This window comes from Lactuca serriola, chromosome 3, assembly GCF_051521515.1.
Source record: "Lactuca serriola cultivar US96UC23 chromosome 3, Lser_US96UC23_V15, whole genome shotgun sequence".
Lineage (NCBI taxonomy): Eukaryota > Viridiplantae > Streptophyta > Magnoliopsida > Asterales > Asteraceae > Lactuca > Lactuca serriola.
This window is the reverse complement of record NC_136410.1, coordinates 8,247,844-8,265,095: the sequence shown is the minus strand read 5'-3', so window position 1 is coordinate 8,265,095 and position 17,252 is coordinate 8,247,844. Positions and strand designations below refer to the sequence as shown.

Genomic DNA, 17,252 nt, shown 5'->3' with positions numbered 1-17,252 from the left:
TGTAAGTTGAGTTATGCTTACCATGCTTTAAGTATAACTTATATTTATGTTTATAATTGTTATTATGAACTTATAAATAAGATTTATCAATAATACCAGTCATTATACTGATCGATCTACTTACGGGAATAAAGACACAACAAGATCAGTGAAGTGTTTAAAGTTGATTTTCCAACCAGTATATCTTTATATCTCAAATGGATCCTACCTCCGATACGATCTTACACTGTTGTTTCTTATCAGCCATAAGTCAGTTTTTTGTTTGCAATTATTGATAAATCTAAGAAACTATAATTATAACCGTGAATAATATAAACGATGACTGAATATAGTAATATTTATATCTAGGTTCTTTTAAAAGAAAAAATTGAAGAGTATTTGGAGCACAGATTTAACTAAAAGTCTTCCACCATAAAACATATGAGTGCATAGTTACTTTCATCTTACACATAAATACAAAGTATCTAACTGGTTAAATGTTATATATGCTTATTCTTTATATTTATGATACTTGTGCTAGACATGATTATACTTGATTTAAACTAGATTTTGTTAATATATTGCTTTACTTATTTTATCATACTTAATTTATATTGGGTAGAACATAGACATGAAAGATAAAATAATAATGTGAGGTCGTGCCTATTATAGTACTAGACGTGAAAGATAAAATAATAATGTGAGGTTGTGCCTACTATAGTACTGATGAAAAAGTTATGTATTAGAGTATAGATGACGAACACAGACTATTTTATACAGTCCAATAGAACATTAACATACTCGTAATCTGTAGGTGTTAATGAATTATGCGTTCATTTGATGTACTTTATCATCCCATGGTTTCCTTATATTGCTAAGGAACCCCCAATTAGTATTGTTTACTCATTGCATAGGTCCCTTGAGATCATCATATTAAGATCAAGGAGTGAGAATAACAAGAATGGGTAATCAGGTTAATTATATGGTGTATATATTTAAAAGATTTTAATTATATTATTGTGGGTTGAAAACCCTATATGTCCATCAGACTCTCAAGTCTGACCCATTTCGTTTCTTTATATCACAGGTAGCGATATAGAAATACATGGATAATGATATATGTTGATAGATTTAAAGAGCTTAAGGCTATTAGTATAATAAACAGTTGTGAGGTCTGTAATAACTAGTTTATACTTATGTTTTTGTATCAACATTAACATCCAAGGTTTTTAGTATTAAAAAGTTTCTTAAAAATGTTTTGACTCTAATTTATCTTTGAAGAAAATTGTTTTGGGACAACTTTCGCACTATTATATTCTACAACAGAATACTCTGTTTAAATAAACATATAAAAAAATGTTTTATTTGGCCGTGAAAATTGGAAATGTCACACAAATTATAGGGAAATATGTTGCATGTTTCGTGCTTTTAGACACTCAACAATCGGACATATCAAGGTCTATTTCCATGTCCTTGATAGTTTTGCTAAAAAGGGCATTCGCTAATGCATGTTGGGTTTTAGCGGGCGTTGTCCTTAGTAGAAAAATCGATGACATCGAAACTTGGGATCGTATCACGAAATCCAATCAGAAACATAGTTAGAATCCATATCATATATGTCATCATGTCGTAAGATGTGGTCTTGTAACACCCAATATTGGGCTCTTGAGGCCACTAAAGCGTAGGAAGAAGCCTCTACAACAAAGTACAACCCCAAACCACCAAACCGAATGGTAAAGAAGCAAGTCGCCACTGGATGTCTCCGAAGAAGGGACCTCCACAAAACACTAAGTCCTCAATCGACTTGTGTAACCCTTTTTCGAAAGACAAAGCAACCTCTCCTTCATATACACTGATTGACATGTCCTCAAGCCAAAGAAAAGTTTTGCAATACCCATCTAAGATTTAAGCAGAAGAAGCTCACTTTGTGGGTCGCGTAACTGCGGAAGCAGCCGCATCATCTCAACAACGTGGGTAGCTCTCCTCATGGACAACTCGCCAATACAACCGTTGTCCCTACTAACAGTCTCTCAAATAGGTTGCACCCCTAATGAAGGCATCACAATGTCAATAGGAAATAAACTTGTCATTGGCTTCATGCCATCACATGGAGGCCAAAGTAAATAACTTGGTAGCTCTCCTCATGGACAACTCGCTAATAATAATGTTGTCCCTACTAACATACCCTCCATGAAGCTTCACTCCCAATGGTAGATTTGTATTCAAATCCATGAATTCATTTGAACCCAAAGGTAAGCAGCCCATCATCCCAACATCGTTGATAGCTCTCAACTCACTAATAAAACCTTGCTAAAAGCTTCACCCACAACGGTAGATTTGTATTCAAATCCATGAATTCATTTGAACCTAGAGTTGGATCTTCAAATTAAACCTAGAGTTGGATTTTGATTGTTGTCTTATTTGTGATTTAGATTAATTCAAATTATTTTATAACAACAAAAAAGAAATTCTAAAATACTTGTATAAAAGACATAAAAATTTGAATGACACATATAAGAAAATGACAAAAGGTACGATGGTCATTTAAAACTATTTACCATCTGATTTTGAACGGTGGTAGTAAAATGACTACCCTTGCAAAGAAAATGAAACTGTAGGGATCTATGTTAAAAGAAATCAGTGGAAGACTTACAGTGGTATTTTCAACCAACCACAAAGGACCATATATGTAATATCGTTTAGACTAAATCTTATAAGTTGCTTGTCACATTTCTTGAATTCTGTTGAAAATTTCGGAGCTAACACCCAGAGTTTTTGGAGTGTTTAAGATTGCAAATAAGATGTGGGCGAAAAAGATTCGACTATAAAATTCAAGAAATTGCTTTGTACTGAAGAGTTTCGTTGAATTTTTGCTATATTAAAGCCGTCAATATTGTTGGCTTCTACTCCATAAAGACCCTACTTTCCCCATCATCCTTCTGCATGCTCTCAACACATAATAAACTCACTTCAGTCATGGTGTTTTCAGGGTGGTTTACAATTTTGGCTGCTGCTGCTCTACTGTTTCATGGAGTTTCATTTGCTCAAACAGGTTCGATTCCAGTTCCATTTAATCCTTTTTGTCACTGTATATCTCAGGAATTCAAAATATCTTATTAAACTTGTAACATTTTCTGTAAAGTTTTACGTATTTTTGAATGTACTAAGTTATACTTAAGACTGTTCATATTTTATTTCGTGGCATAATATTAGTTTTGGATATAACTAAAATTATATATCAAGTCAAACGTTTATAATTTTTTATGTGAATTTTAGTTCAAAACAGAGAGCATTTTATAAACATAAAATAAATATTAAAGTATATTATGATTAATTAAAAGGGCCCGCTTTTTATTTATTTCTAACTGTCATGCCTTTTTTCTATTTAATGAAAACGTACTAACCGCTTAAATAGATGAGTTCATGTAGTATTTTAGTGTATTATCTTTATATATCCTGGATTTTCTTTATTATATTGTATTTTACGTTTATAAAACTAGAAGATACAATATATGGCACATTAATCTAACTCAAGCAGCTTTACAATAGAACTAAATAAAAAATATTGGAACTTAGTAATTGCATATCTATGGGTTACCTGGTAATCCTCGTCATTTTAACAGGCTAACCGTTATCTAAATTGGCAAAACAAAAATATTAATATTGTATCATTTCGTTAAAATATTACTTAAAACTGCACTCCATGCCAGTGCACGTAATATTATTTTTAAAAACATATATAATAATAACAGCCCAACTATTCACGGCATAATAGTATTGATGTTTCATTTATATAAGGTCAGCTTTTATACCAAAAAAATCATAATATTTTAAATATATATATATATATATATATATATATATATATATATATATATATATATATATATATATATATATATATATATATATATATATATATATATATAGGTATACCGTATACTGTTCGATTTTTAGTCAATCTTTTTTTTTTCATATGTATTAAACAAAAAAAGTGCGATTGATTATTATTTGGATATCAAAACTGCATGTCATAAATATAATAGAGACGGATATATAATAACAGCTGCTACATAAGTAGTGTTTACATAAATACTTTAAAATATAGACAGCAAAAATTTAGTAAGATTTTCAAATAAAAAATCTTGGATCCTCATGTTACAAGATAAATCGAGAATCTACATTTTGAATTATTTAAAAAATCGATAAATTTTCAAACATTTTTTTTTATAGTTTTTTTCCCTTGAATAAACCCGACTTAAAATTGATAAATCTAATTATAATCCATAAGTTTTCTTTATTGTTATATCTATAAAGTATAAAGAGCATTAGGACATTTAAAGTCAATTACAATTTTTTAAACAATGCATGGGATGATGCATAATTTATAATAGGTTATATATATTGCGATTTTATGTGTAGAGTGGAAAAGTTTTAGAACAACATAGTTAAAAAAAGGTAAAGTTTATATGGCTACATATTTCTTCTTCTTTTGGACAAAAATAACCTTATAGAAAGTGCTGATTTACAACACATTAATCTCTCTCACAGATCCAGGGTACAGCTTCATGCACCAAGCAACAACAGCTCCAATAGTCTCATACTACGATTACATAATAGTTGGTGGCGGCACCGCCGGCTGTCCATTAGCCGCTACTCTTTCCCAGAACTCCTCCGTCCTTCTCCTCGAACGAGGTGGCTCCCCATACGGAAACGACAACATCACCGATTTAGCCGCCTTCGGAGCCGCCCTATCCGACCTTTCCCCTTCTTCTCCCTCCCAACGTTTTGTCTCCACTGACGGCGTCGTCAATGCTCGAGCCCGTGTGCTAGGTGGCGGAAGCTGCTTGAACGCCGGTTTTTACACCCGTGCCGGTGCAGATTACATTCGGCTTTCAGGTTGGGATGCAAGATTGGTCAATGCGTCGTACAAGTGGGTGGAGGATGTGGTGGCGTTTCAGCCGCCGGTGAGGCAGTGGCAGGCAGCGGTGAGGGATGGTTTGGTGGAGGCCGGAGTACAACCTTATAATGGGTTTACCTACGAGCACATGTACGGTACAAAAGTTGGTGGCACGATTTTTGATCCAAACGGCCACCGTCATACGGCGGCTGATTTACTCCGGTATGCGAACTCAAGTGGACTCACGGTGTTGCTGTATGCACCAGTTAATAAAATACTATTCACGAGGCTAGGTGCGTGTGTGATTGTTTTTTATGAATCAAAACTTGTACATTTATATCTGTGAACTGTGATGTCCTTTCTTGTAATTTCACAGGAGGAATACAAAAACCAAGGGCCCATGGAGTGATCTTCAAAGATGCAAATGGGGTCGACCACCGGGCTTACTTAAAGAGAGGATCAACCAATGAAATCTTAGTGTCGTCTGGGTCACTGGGAAGCCCACAACTTCTAATGTTAAGTGGTGTTGGCCCAAGAAGACAACTTAAGGCCCATAACATAACTATGGTTTTGGAGCAGCCCATGGTGGGCCTAGGAATGTCCGATAACCCGATGAATGCGGTTTTTGTCCCCTCTCCTCAACCCGTGGAGGTGTCTTTGATCCAAATCGTGGGTATCACTCGCAATGGAACCTATATCGAGTCTGCTTGTGGTGAAAACTTTGCAGGTGGAGCTCGAACTCTAGATTATGGAATGTTTTCTCCCAAGGTACAAATCTCTGCAGTTGGGCCTCATTTAAAAACTATATACACATTAGGCCTAGGTAAAGCCCATATACATCTAGGCTTGAAGCCCATGAAATTTATGGTTATTTCTTTCTTGTTATTAGATTGGACAACTATCGACTGTGCCTCCAAAACAAAGAACACAAAAGGCGATAGACAAGGCAGTTGAGGACATGAAAGCGCTCCCACAAAGTGCTTTTGTGGGTGGGTTTATCCTGGAGAAGATCGTTGGCCCAATATCCACGGGTCATCTTGAGATTAGGTCTCGAGACCCAAATGTGAACCCATCAGTTACATTCAACTACTTTAAAGACCCTCGGGACTTACAAAGATGTGTGGATGGGATCAAGATCATCGAGAGTGTAATCGAATCAAAGGCATTTTCACCATTTAAAGTTGATTCTCTGTCTATAATAAATCTTCTCAACATGACTGCTAGTTCACCGGTTAATCTATTGCCTAAACATGCAAACGCATCAAGATCTTTAGAACAGTTTTGTAAGGACACTGTGATGACTATATGGCATTACCATGGAGGGTGTGAGCTTGATAGAGTGGTGGATCGTGATTATAAAGTTATTGGCATAGATGCTCTTAGGGTCATCGATGGCTCAACCTTTCGCAATTCCCCAGGAACTAATCCTCAAGCAACTGTTATGATGTTAGGAAGGTATCTAACAAACAATAACTTATAACTACTTTAGTATCTTTATATATTTTATAATTGAGACATGGAGATTGTGTTGACATGTGTATGTTATGGTTGCTTATGATTTGTAGGTACATGGGGGTTAAGTTATTGCGTGAGAGACTTGCAACCGTTAGACCCAATTGATACCATTATCCATACCATTTATATCGTGTGATTATTACTTTTTTTTCAAACTCAGTTTGTTTAGTTTTTTGGGGGAATGATGTTAGAAATAAGCATTCAGTGTTGATCAATCATTGTTTTTCTTTTCGTTTAAATATTTGTATTACTGAGTTAATGACCTAAAATACATATAGCATTTATGATGATTAGGTTGCATCATGTCCTTTCTTAACATCAAAGGGTCCATTTGGTCAAGTAACGTCTCAAAAATATTATATTTATAGTTTACATCAAATCGTGTGTGAAATCTTTTGGGTCATGTTCACAATTTCATTAATTATGAGAATTCAAATATATCCATACCATTGAAATGTGACTTATATGTCAAATTGTATGTATTGCTATCACATTAGCATCACTGAAGAAAGGAGAAAATGACGTTGTCATAACTATTTTTATTGACTTGGTCAAAATTAATATAAAACATTTTAAATAATATATTTAAATACAATAATAACTCAATAAATTCTCTAACCTTGTTATGAAAATATGTTATCACTTTTTATTAATATTAAAGTTTAAATTATTGATACGTAGCCATGCATAGAGGGGCCAAGAATTTCAGGAAGAAGATATGTTGTTCCAACTTGGCAACAGGATTATGTGATGGATAAGGCCTAGAGTCTTATGTATGGATAAGGATGTTGAGGATTTAAAATAATATTTAGTCTGTTTGGTTTCATTGGTTGTTTTGCATTATTCTCGTTTTCTTGGGCTTTGTTTAAGGATCGGATAATCTTCTTTTATAAGTATTTATGGTGAGAATGAAATTACCAATCTTACGATTGGATTTATCAAGTTTTCTCTTCTCTTTGTTTCTGGAGTCAATGTTCACTCGAAGAACACAGTAAGAATTATTGTGAGTTGTATCAATTGGTGCTTTCATTGCCAATGGACGAAACCGCCATCTGTTTGTTGTTAAAAGAACAAGAACGTTCTTTTACCCAGCAGATCCAAAACTTGACACATGAATTGCAACAAACTCGCACCTTGGTATTGACTGGTAATCGCAATGGCAACGACCACAATTACAATGGTGGAGGTGGACAAGACGGGATTCCCCGCTCTATGCGTCTGGATGTACCCAAGTTTAAGGGATCAGACCGAGAAAGTTGGATTTTTGCCATTAACGAGTACTTTGCTCTCCATGCGACTACAAACGAACAACGTCTTCAAATTATTGGGTTCAACTTAGAAGGTGACACATCAGAATGGTTTCGTTGGATGACTCAGAATAACCTCATTACAACATGGGACGAATTCATTGCAAGTGTATGGAATCAATTCGGTCCCTCGAAGTACGAAGACCCGCAAGAAGCACTTTCTAAACTCCTACAAACCGACACGGTGGCACACTATCAGGGAGAATTTGAAAAACTCATGAATCGGGTCACGGACGATTCAGAAACCCTACTCATCTCATTTTACATATCGGGCCTAAAACCTACTATTCAAAGAGAATTGCTGGTCTCCCGACCAACCACCCTAGATGATGCTTTTGCACGAGCCCGCATTATCGAGGCTCGTTTCAGCGACCAATGGGCCACTTCTACACCAGCTAAGCCCAGTTCATCCAACTACAACACATGGACCAGACAGCAGGCGCAACCTGCCCGCTCCTATCCAGCAACAGGCGAATCATCACGACAAGCGTTATTACCGCCCCCGCCTCCAAACCAATTGGAAGTACACCGCAACCACTGCCGATTAAATGGATTTCAGCTGCCGAAAGACAAGAACGTATGAACAAAGGGTTATGCTTCAATTGTGATAGCAAATGGGCGAAGGGTCACAAATGCCCGGGGAAATTTATGCTAATGATGTCGTCCGAAGAAGAGCACCTGGATACAGGACCAGGCGATTCGATTGAGACGACAATGGAGCCAAGCAATTCGATTGAGACGGGCGACGTATTGATTTTAAACTCGTTGGTTGGGCATGGAAACCCTCGTTCCCTACAATTATGGGGCACAATATCTTCAACCGGGGTACACGTAATGATTGATAATGGCAACACGCATAACTTTGTACATGTAACGTCCCAAAATTCAAGACTAAAAATTTCTTTTTAATAAACATTACTTAAAGCAAAATCATCAATCCAAAACATAATCAGAGTATTAATTTCCAAAACACATGTTCATTATCAGAGTAAAACATTCCCACGCTGTCAAATCTATGGTGTGTGCCAAGCGATCACCCCGAGCTCTTCCTTCCGCTACTAGAAGTACCTGAAACCAAAACTGAAAACCATAAGCACGAAGCTTAGTGAGTTCCCCACCATACCACATACCATGCATAACCACATACTGCACATACTGGGCCACACCCGCTATCCTGGGCCTCACCCTCTACCTCGGGCCTCGCCCGCTACAACGGCCCTGCCACCCTAGGCCCCGCCTGGCTTCGAGCCCCGCTCGGATACAGATCTGTTTCACTTAGGCCTCGCCTATCACAGGGCCTCGCCCACTAACATATAATAGCACATAAACATATCGTAACGCATAAGCTAAACACATACTAACGGATCCTGTCCTAAGGCCTCGCCTGTCCCTAGGGCTCGCCCTTGTCCTGCTACGGATGAGTCATGGAACCCCGTCCATACTCTTGCTGATAGTGAGATACGGGCCCAGCCCACACTCACTCTTTCCCTAACTTGGGCCTCGCCCCTGATCTGTTGCTAATGAGATGTGGAACACCATCCACACTCTGCTATTGGTGAGATACGGGACCCCGCCCACACTCACCTCCCTAACAGGCACATACAAGTATCACACGGACAACAAGTATAACTATCACATAAACCATTCCTTGGGCACCCGCCCGCTATCATTAGACCTCGTCCTGAATATCATACTAGCATACGGCGCCTAGGGCTAACCCCCGGGTCTTCTACTCATAACTACATGGGCCGGCATTGTGGCCGTAGACCCATTCACACAAAGGGAAACTCACCTGCACTGGCTGAACTCACTGATGATCCCACTAGCTGCTGCCCGGAAACTCTCCGAACTTCTGCTCCGCTAGCTCCCCGGGCTACCAATATCCATGCAACACTTAGTCTAACTGACCCCCGAAAGTCAACCAAGTCAACTCCGGTCAAAGTCAAAGTCCTGGTCAAAGTCAACCTCCCAGGTCAACCCTACTCGCCGAGTTCATAAGCTTAGAGTCCTTTCATTCGCGGCTCGACTCGCCGAGTCTACCGATTTCCGAGTCCTGACCTGCCCGACTCACTGAGTCTCCACTCGACTCACTGATTCGAGTCTCAACTCGAAGGGTTTGGGGTTTCGCGACTTGACTCGCCGAGTCCAAGAACAGACTCGCCGAGTACAAGGCAATCTTCATCCGACTCGATGAGTTGTTCATCCCACTCGTCGAGTTCCTCCTAACCTTCATGCTACTCGCCGAGTCCACTCAAAGGACTCGCCGAGTCCATTCAGCTCTTCATACATGCAGAGGACTTTTGAGTCATGCATGGACTCCAAACTATAGAACTACCCTTCCCAAGCCTATTCCTCACGTAAAGTTGCATACTTTACGTGTAGAGAAGGAGATCTTGGCTAAATACACCATAAACTAGGGTTTAAGGAAAAGAGGCTCCATAATCAACTCAAGGGCAGATACTTTATGCTTCACAAGTCCAAAATATGCTTAGATCCGAAGTAGCAACTTCAGATCTGGGTTCTAACTTGTTGTCTGTGTGATACTTGTATGTGCCTGGTAGGGAGGTGAGTGTGGGCGGGGTCCCATATCTCACCAATAGCAGAGTGTCGATGGTGTTCCACATCTCATTAGCAACAGATCAGGGGCGAGGCCCAAGTTAGGGAAAGAGTGAGTGTGGGCTAGACCCGTATCTCACTATCAGCAAGAGTATGGACCGGGTTCCATGACTCATCCATAGCAGGACAAGGGCGAGGCCCAGGGACAGGCGAGGCCTTAGGACAGGATCCGTTAGTATGTGTTTAGCTTATGTGTTGTGATATGTTTATGTGCTATTATATGTTAGTGGGCGAGGCCCTTTGACAGGCGAGGCCTAAGTGAAATAGATATGTATCCGAGCGGGGGCTCGAAGTCAGGCGGGGCCTGGGGTGGCGGGGCCGTTGTAGCGGGCGAGGCCCGAGGTAGAGGGCGAGGCCCATGATAGCGGGTGTGGCCCAGTATGTGCAATATGTGGTTATGCATGGTATGTGGTAGGGTGGGCAACTCACTAAGCTTCGTACTTACAGTTTTTAGTTTTGGTTTCAGGTACTTCTGGTAGCGGAAGGAAGAGCTCGGGGTGATCGCATGGCACACACCATAGATTTGACAGCCTGGGAATGTTTTACTCTGATAATCGCATGGCACGAAGGGTTTGGGGTTTCACGACTTGACTCGCCGAGTCCAAGAATAGACTCACCGAGTACAAGGCAATCTGCATCCGACTCGACGAGTTGTTCATCCCACTCGTCGAGTTCCTCCTAACCTTCATGCTACTCACCGAGTCCATTCAACTCTTCATACATGCAGAGGACTTTTGAGTCATGCATGGACTCCAAACTATAGATCTACCCTTCCCAAGCCTATTCCTTACGTAAAGTTGCAAACTTTACGTGTAGAGAAGGAGATCTAGGCTAAATACACCATAAACTAGGGTTTAAGGCAAAGAGGCTCCATAATCAACTCAAGGGCAGATACTTTATGCTTCACAAGTCCAAAATATGCTTAGATTCGAAGTAGCAACTTCAGATCTGGCTTCTAACTCAAATGGACAACCAATCATGGCTAAAAAGCCCCAAATCTCACAACCATAGACGATCTAAAGGAAGGAAACGACTTAATACCTTCAATAACTCAGAAGGTTCCACAAACTGCAGATCTAAGGCCAACCCTTGAAGCTTCAATGATTCCCCTCTTTCTTCTTCCTTCAAATCACCCAAAAATGGCTTGGAAGCTTGAATGCACAACAATGGAGACTTAGGGTTCGTATTCTGTATGAGGGAGGCTCTAAGGAACCCTAATGGAGAGAATAAGGAGTTTAAATAGCACACAAAGTCCCGGATTTAGGGTTTTCCTCGAACAGACCAGACTCGTCGAGTCTCCTTGGCCGACTCGTCGAGTCGGTCACTTACTCCTCGACCCAGATCCCGCTCGGACTCGCCGAGTCGGTCACTTACTTCTCGACCCAGATCCCGCTCGGACTCGCCGAGTTCCTCCTTGGACTCGCCGAGTCGTCCCTTAAACTTAGGGTTTCGTTTCCTTTCTTGACCTTTCTTATTTTGGGTGTTACAGTACAACCCTCATTGATTGAACAATTGAAGTTACCAATTTCACCCACCAAGCCATTTAAGGTGTACATTGGAAGTGGGGCAACATTCATGTGTGAACAGGTGTGTGCCCACGTTACTCTTAAACTATAGGGATTAACTATTACTGTTGATTTGTTTGTACTTCCGATGCAAGGAGCTGAGGTGGTACTTGGGATCTAGTGGCTACAAAAATTGGGCAAAGTAACTCACGATTATGCACACCAAACTATGGAGTTTTTGGTCCACAACAAAAAGCATATACTAAAGGGAGATGATGCCCTACGGTTTAAGAAGATTGGATTTCATCAGATGCAAGCCCTGTTGGATAGTGACGAATTCTATGGTGTGTACGAGGTCCACGAACTACAAACTGACCAAGTAAAAGACGATGCCACCCCCTCCGAGACATCTACAAACTGACCAAGTAAAAGACTAATGCGTTTGGAGAAGGTATAGGAACTGTCTTGTTGCAAAAGGGTCGTCCTATTTTTTTCTTTAGTCGGAAATTAGGTGCAAGAATGAAGATGGCAGCGGCTTATCAGAAGGAGTTGTATGTCATTGTTGAGGCGGTGTATAAGTGGAGGCAGTATTTGATCGGGCAGTGGTCCCTAATACGTACTGACTACAAAAGCATTAAAGAATTAATGCAGCAGGTGATCCAAACTCCTATCCAACAACAATATATCTGCAAGCTAATGGGGTTTAATTTTGAAATTGAGTACAAACCCGATGCCACCAACATCATTGCGGATGCCTTATCTCGCATGTATAGTGAGGATGATCTCGAGACAACAACATTCATGTCACTAAGTCGACTTATTAGTGGGTTATTGGAGAGTATTAAGGAAGAACACCAAACTCTTGAGGAGGTGTCAGCCTTAATTCAACGACTACATCAGGGTGAAGTCTTGGAGGGGTTTCGAGTTCAGGAAGGGTTGTTGATTTATCATGATCGCTACTATGTGGGCCTCCAATCCAAACTTAAACTTCCACTACTCCAAGAGTTTCATGATACAAAGAGTGATGGGAACTGTGGTACAAAAAAACTGATGGTTGGATTATCTCCTATTTTCTATTGGAAGGATATGAAGAAGATGGTAGCTGATTTTGTGAGAAATTGTTTGGTTTGTCAACAGATAAAGTATTCCACCCAGGCTCCCGGTGGTTTTCTTCAACCCCTATCGATTCCTGAAGGGGTTTGGGAGGATGTATCGATGGATTTTATCACGGTTCTGCCCATGTCTAAAGGGGTCACAGTAATTTTTGTGGTGGGCGATAGACTCACTAAGTATGCGCATTTCAGTGCCCTTCCCACCAGTTACAATGCTCATCGAGTGGCTGAGTTATTCTTTGATATCGTCGTCAAACATCATGGGTTTCCTAAAACAGTGGTGTCCGATCGTGATGCGATTTTGGTTAGTCAATTCTGGAGTAGTTTGTTCAAATTAAGTGGTACTTAGTTGAAATATAGTACCGCGTACCACCCGTAGACGGATGGGCAAACAGAGGTGGTTAATCGGGGGTTGGAACAGTATCTACGGGAAATGGTGTAGGGCTAGCCTAAACTGTGGTCTAAATATTTAGGATGGGCTGAATTTTGTTATAATTCAAGCTACCATAGTTGTAAGACTTGATTCCCGGTATGCATTTAATTTAAAGCATTTCTGTATTTTCTATGGAACTCGACGAGTTGGAGGGCCAACTCGTCGAGTAGGGTCGTGATCCGCGGGCATTTTAAGTGACCTACTCGGCGAGTAGGTTCTGTTTAAGGGAAACCCTAAATCCGAGGGTTTGCACCCTATTTAAACGACTTATTGCAGCCTCCATTGTCCCTTATGCTCCCAGAACACCTCTTATCGAAACCCTAGCCGCTTTGAGTGATCTAAGGCCATTTTTGGTGCTTTTGGGTGGTTGTGAAGCTTGGAAGGAAGGGGGAAGCTTGGGAAATCGAGTTGGGGCTTGTAGATCAAGGAGATCTTATTCCATCTTCAGCTCAATCAAGGTAAATGCCAATGTTTTGGTCTTTCTTTTGGTTGTTCATCTTTAAGGCTTAGATTTTGGGTTCATTTAGGGCTTTCTAAGCCATTTCTGGATTTGTGAAGTGATTCATGGAGTTCTACTTTCAGATCTAAGTTATTGGAGGGGTCTCATGGTATAAAGGTGCCAACTGTATGGCCATGAGAGCTCCATGCACATTATAGAGCACCTTTTATGGATTTTTGAGCTAAAAACCTCATGCATGTGCACCAAGTTTGGAACTTTACGTATAAAATGGACATTAAGAGGTCAGGTCTATGGTTTTGGTGTGTTAAGACCGATTTAAATCGACTGCATAGTAATGGTCAAGGATGGAATCACCGAGTTGTTCTTGGGACTCGGCAAGTCGAGGCGTAATGACCACCAAATCCATTCTGCGAATGGACCAGGTTTAAGGGAGGAAAGTCCCGTAGATGTTTAGACGCGAAAAAGGACCTGAGAATCCTAGGACTCGACGAGTGTATGAACAGACTCTGTGAGTCCAAAGCAATCTCCCAACCTTTGAAGATGGACTCGACGAGTTGTTCTACAACTCGGCGAGTCATAGTCTGGACATGTTCTTATGAGGGAGATGAACTGGCCGAGTTTAAGGAAGAACTCGGCAAGTGGGATGAAGATAGTCACGATAGGTTGAAGGAAGAAAAGACCATCGAGTTCTTGCTAGACTCAACGAGCAGAGTCGAGGATGTATCGGATTACTGGAGTGTGGACTCGGCGAGTTGGCGGGCCAACTCGGTGAGTCAGGTCAACTGGATGTTAACTTGGACCAAGGTTGACCTTTTCTGGTTATGGTATTGACCCTGGTTAGGGTCATATGTTCTGTTTGATGACTTGAGGATTGTCGTGCAGGGATTAAGGAGTCGAGGGGAGCCGATCTTCACGCCGGGGGCAGTTTAGACGCTACACGACATCGAGGTGAGTTACCTTCCTGTAGGAGTAGGTCTACGGCCACAATGCCGACCCACCAACAAGGATATTTAGTAGGTAATTGTCTTTGTGATAATTATCTTGGTTTGGTTGTGTGACTTGGTCATAAGATATGCTTACGTAATATGAACGTTGTGTTAGTGGTAGTGGTAGGGAATAGTCTTTCCTTGGCATAGGTCGTTAGGACCAATGGGTAGGTCAGTACCCGATATGCCTGACTGTATGTTTATATCTGGCTATTGTATGCTAGTGGTAGGGGTGAAATAGTCCCCAGTTATCGGTTGAAAGATACCGATGGTAGTTACCGGTTGAAAGATACCGTTGACAGTTACCGGTTGAAAGATACCGATGGCGGATACCGATTGAAAGATACCGATGGTAGTTAACGGTCGAAAGATACCGACAATATTATATGGTATGCGGTATGATGGGGGAACTCATTAAGCTTTGTGCTTACAGATTTTGGGTGTGGTTTCAGGTACCTCTTCGTCAAAGGGGAAGGAGCTGGTGGTGTAGCAACGCATCACACACATGATTTCCGCATGGCGTTTTCTGGGATTGTACTCGGATTTGATTACTTTCGATGATATGGTTTTCAAACACGTTGTTATGGTTTTTATATATTGATTTGACATTGGAAATTTTTGGTAAATTATGTTATGAATTACTTAATTTAAAATGAAATTTTTGGCCTCGATTTTTGGGATGTTAGAATAGTAGCATACACATGTCGCCTTATCAAGCTTTATATGGAAAGTCACCTCCGTCTCTTATTCTGTATGCACCCGGGAAATCGAAATTGGCAACACTTGATGATATGTTACTAGAACGTGCCGTGTTAATCCGTCAGCTCAAGGAAAATTTGGCAGTCACTAGGAACCGGATGGAGACAAATGCAAATCGGAAGAGGCGTGAGGTGGAATTCGCGGTGGGAGACAAGGTGTCGGTTAGGCTACGTCCTTACCGGCAGATTTCAGTTGCTAGAAGACTCTCTAACAAGTTGTCAAAACGTTTTTATGGACCTTTTGAGGTCGGTGAACGCATTGGTAAGGTGGCGTATCGGTTAATTTTACCTGAAACAAGTAGAATTCATCCTGTTTTTCATGTGTCGGTGTTGCGTTGGTGTGAAGGTGAGGTCGACGCTAGGAAAATTCATGCATTACCTGTTGACTTTGAGGAGGGCAGGCCTATCGAGCAACCATTGTCTATTTGTTGGGTCAGAAATGTATTATCTCGCAGGAAGCCGATTACCCAGGTTCTGGTATAGTGGACCGGTAGTTCACTGGAAAATGTGACTTGGGAAGACCTGCATGCGTTCAAATTAACTTATCCTGGTTTTCACCTTCAGGACAAAGTGCTAATTGAAGGAGAAGGGGATGATACGCAACCATGCATAGAGGGGCCAAGACGTACAAGAAGAAGATCTGTTGCTCCAACTTGGCAACATGATTATGGGATGGATAAGGCCTAGAGTCTTATTTATGGATAAGAATGTTTAGGATTTAAAATAATATTTAGTTTGTTTGGTTTCATTAGTTGTTTTGCATTACTCTCGTTTTCTTAGGATTTGTTTAAGGATTGGTTAATCTTCTTTTATAGGTATTTATGGTGAGAATGAAATTACCAATCTTACCATTGGTTTTATCAAGTTTTCTCTTCTCTTTGTTTCTGGAGTCAGTGTTCACTCGAAGAACACAGTAACATTTATTGTGAGTTGTATCAATTACGTAATGTTAGATAAAACTGATTCACACGCCATTTTTTCCCAAAATACATGGTTAGCAAAAAGCTATTTTTTTGTATAATGTATTAAATCTAGGCAAAACTGAAGAACAAAAAGTATATGAAGCAACATAAATAATAATACTTCTCAAGGAATGGACCAATAACAACCTGGAGGATCAGGATGCAAACTTTAGCAATCTCATGCTATAAGACAATGATTTGGCCCATAACTTTCACTTGAGGATGAAATAGACTCAGTTTATGTATGTTAAGTGGTATTTTTGGGAACTCACTAAGCTTTGTGTTTACAGTTTTATGTTTAAATGTTTCATGTACATCTATTTCCAAAGGGAAGGGTCCGACATGATTGCATCACATCCATTGGAGATTTTGTACTTATGATTTTGTTATTACTCTGTTGTTACTTTGAAACACCTTTCGATACTTTAACTGTCTTTTGGAAGTAACGAAAGAATGAATGATTTGGTTGATTTAAAAATGAATATTTTTAACTACTATTTTGGGACGTTAAAAGTTGGTATCATTGCCTTGGTCTGAGGGATTCGGACAGACTTTCGGGTGTATCTGAACTCAAACTAAGGATTAATAAATATTTTCTAAAAGGTTTTTTTATAAAAGAAATGGGTGTGATGCATGCAATCATCCAAGCTCAAGTAAGTAACTCCTAAAATACTCATACATGAATGTAATGCTTTAGTATGTTACTATGTGAATTCCAT

At 40.0% G+C, this 17,252-nt stretch overlaps 2 protein-coding genes across 2 annotated transcripts; both read left to right on the top strand.

The window, feature by feature from the left end:
- The first annotated feature begins 2,746 nt into the window (after positions 1-2,746).
- Positions 2,747-6,733, top strand: LOC145091403 (protein HOTHEAD-like). Its single transcript, XM_079029107.1, has 5 exons — positions 2,747-3,031; positions 4,531-5,172; positions 5,256-5,647; positions 5,769-6,334; positions 6,445-6,733. The coding sequence occupies exons 1-5, from the start codon at positions 2,923-2,925 to the stop codon at positions 6,497-6,499; spliced, it is 1,764 nt and encodes a 587-aa protein (XP_078885233.1). The 5' UTR covers positions 2,747-2,922; the 3' UTR covers positions 6,500-6,733.
- Positions 6,734-15,514: 8,781 nt separating this feature from the next.
- On the top strand, positions 15,515-16,258 carry LOC145095000 (uncharacterized). Its single transcript, XM_079032945.1, has 2 exons — positions 15,515-16,042; positions 16,136-16,258. Exons 1-2 carry the CDS (start codon positions 15,515-15,517, stop codon positions 16,256-16,258), a joined length of 651 nt encoding a protein of 216 aa, XP_078889071.1.
- The last annotated feature ends 994 nt before the right edge of the window (positions 16,259-17,252 follow it).

Excerpts from the sequence above, each read along its gene's own strand:
- LOC145091403 (XM_079029107.1), top strand. The coding sequence starts at position 2,923 with ATGCTCTCAACACATAATAAACTCACTTCAGTCATGGTGTTTTCAGGG. Across the intron at positions 5,648-5,768 it reads ATGGAATGTTTTCTCCCAAG|ATTGGACAACTATCGACTGT; the intron begins GTACAAATCTCT and ends TCTTGTTATTAG. Across the intron at positions 6,335-6,444 it reads ACTGTTATGATGTTAGGAAG|GTACATGGGGGTTAAGTTAT; the intron begins GTATCTAACAAA and ends TATGATTTGTAG.
- LOC145095000 (XM_079032945.1), top strand. The coding sequence starts at position 15,515 with ATGTCGCCTTATCAAGCTTTATATGGAAAGTCACCTCCGTCTCTTATT. Across the intron at positions 16,043-16,135 it reads GCAGGAAGCCGATTACCCAG|GACAAAGTGCTAATTGAAGG; the intron begins GTTCTGGTATAG and ends TTTCACCTTCAG.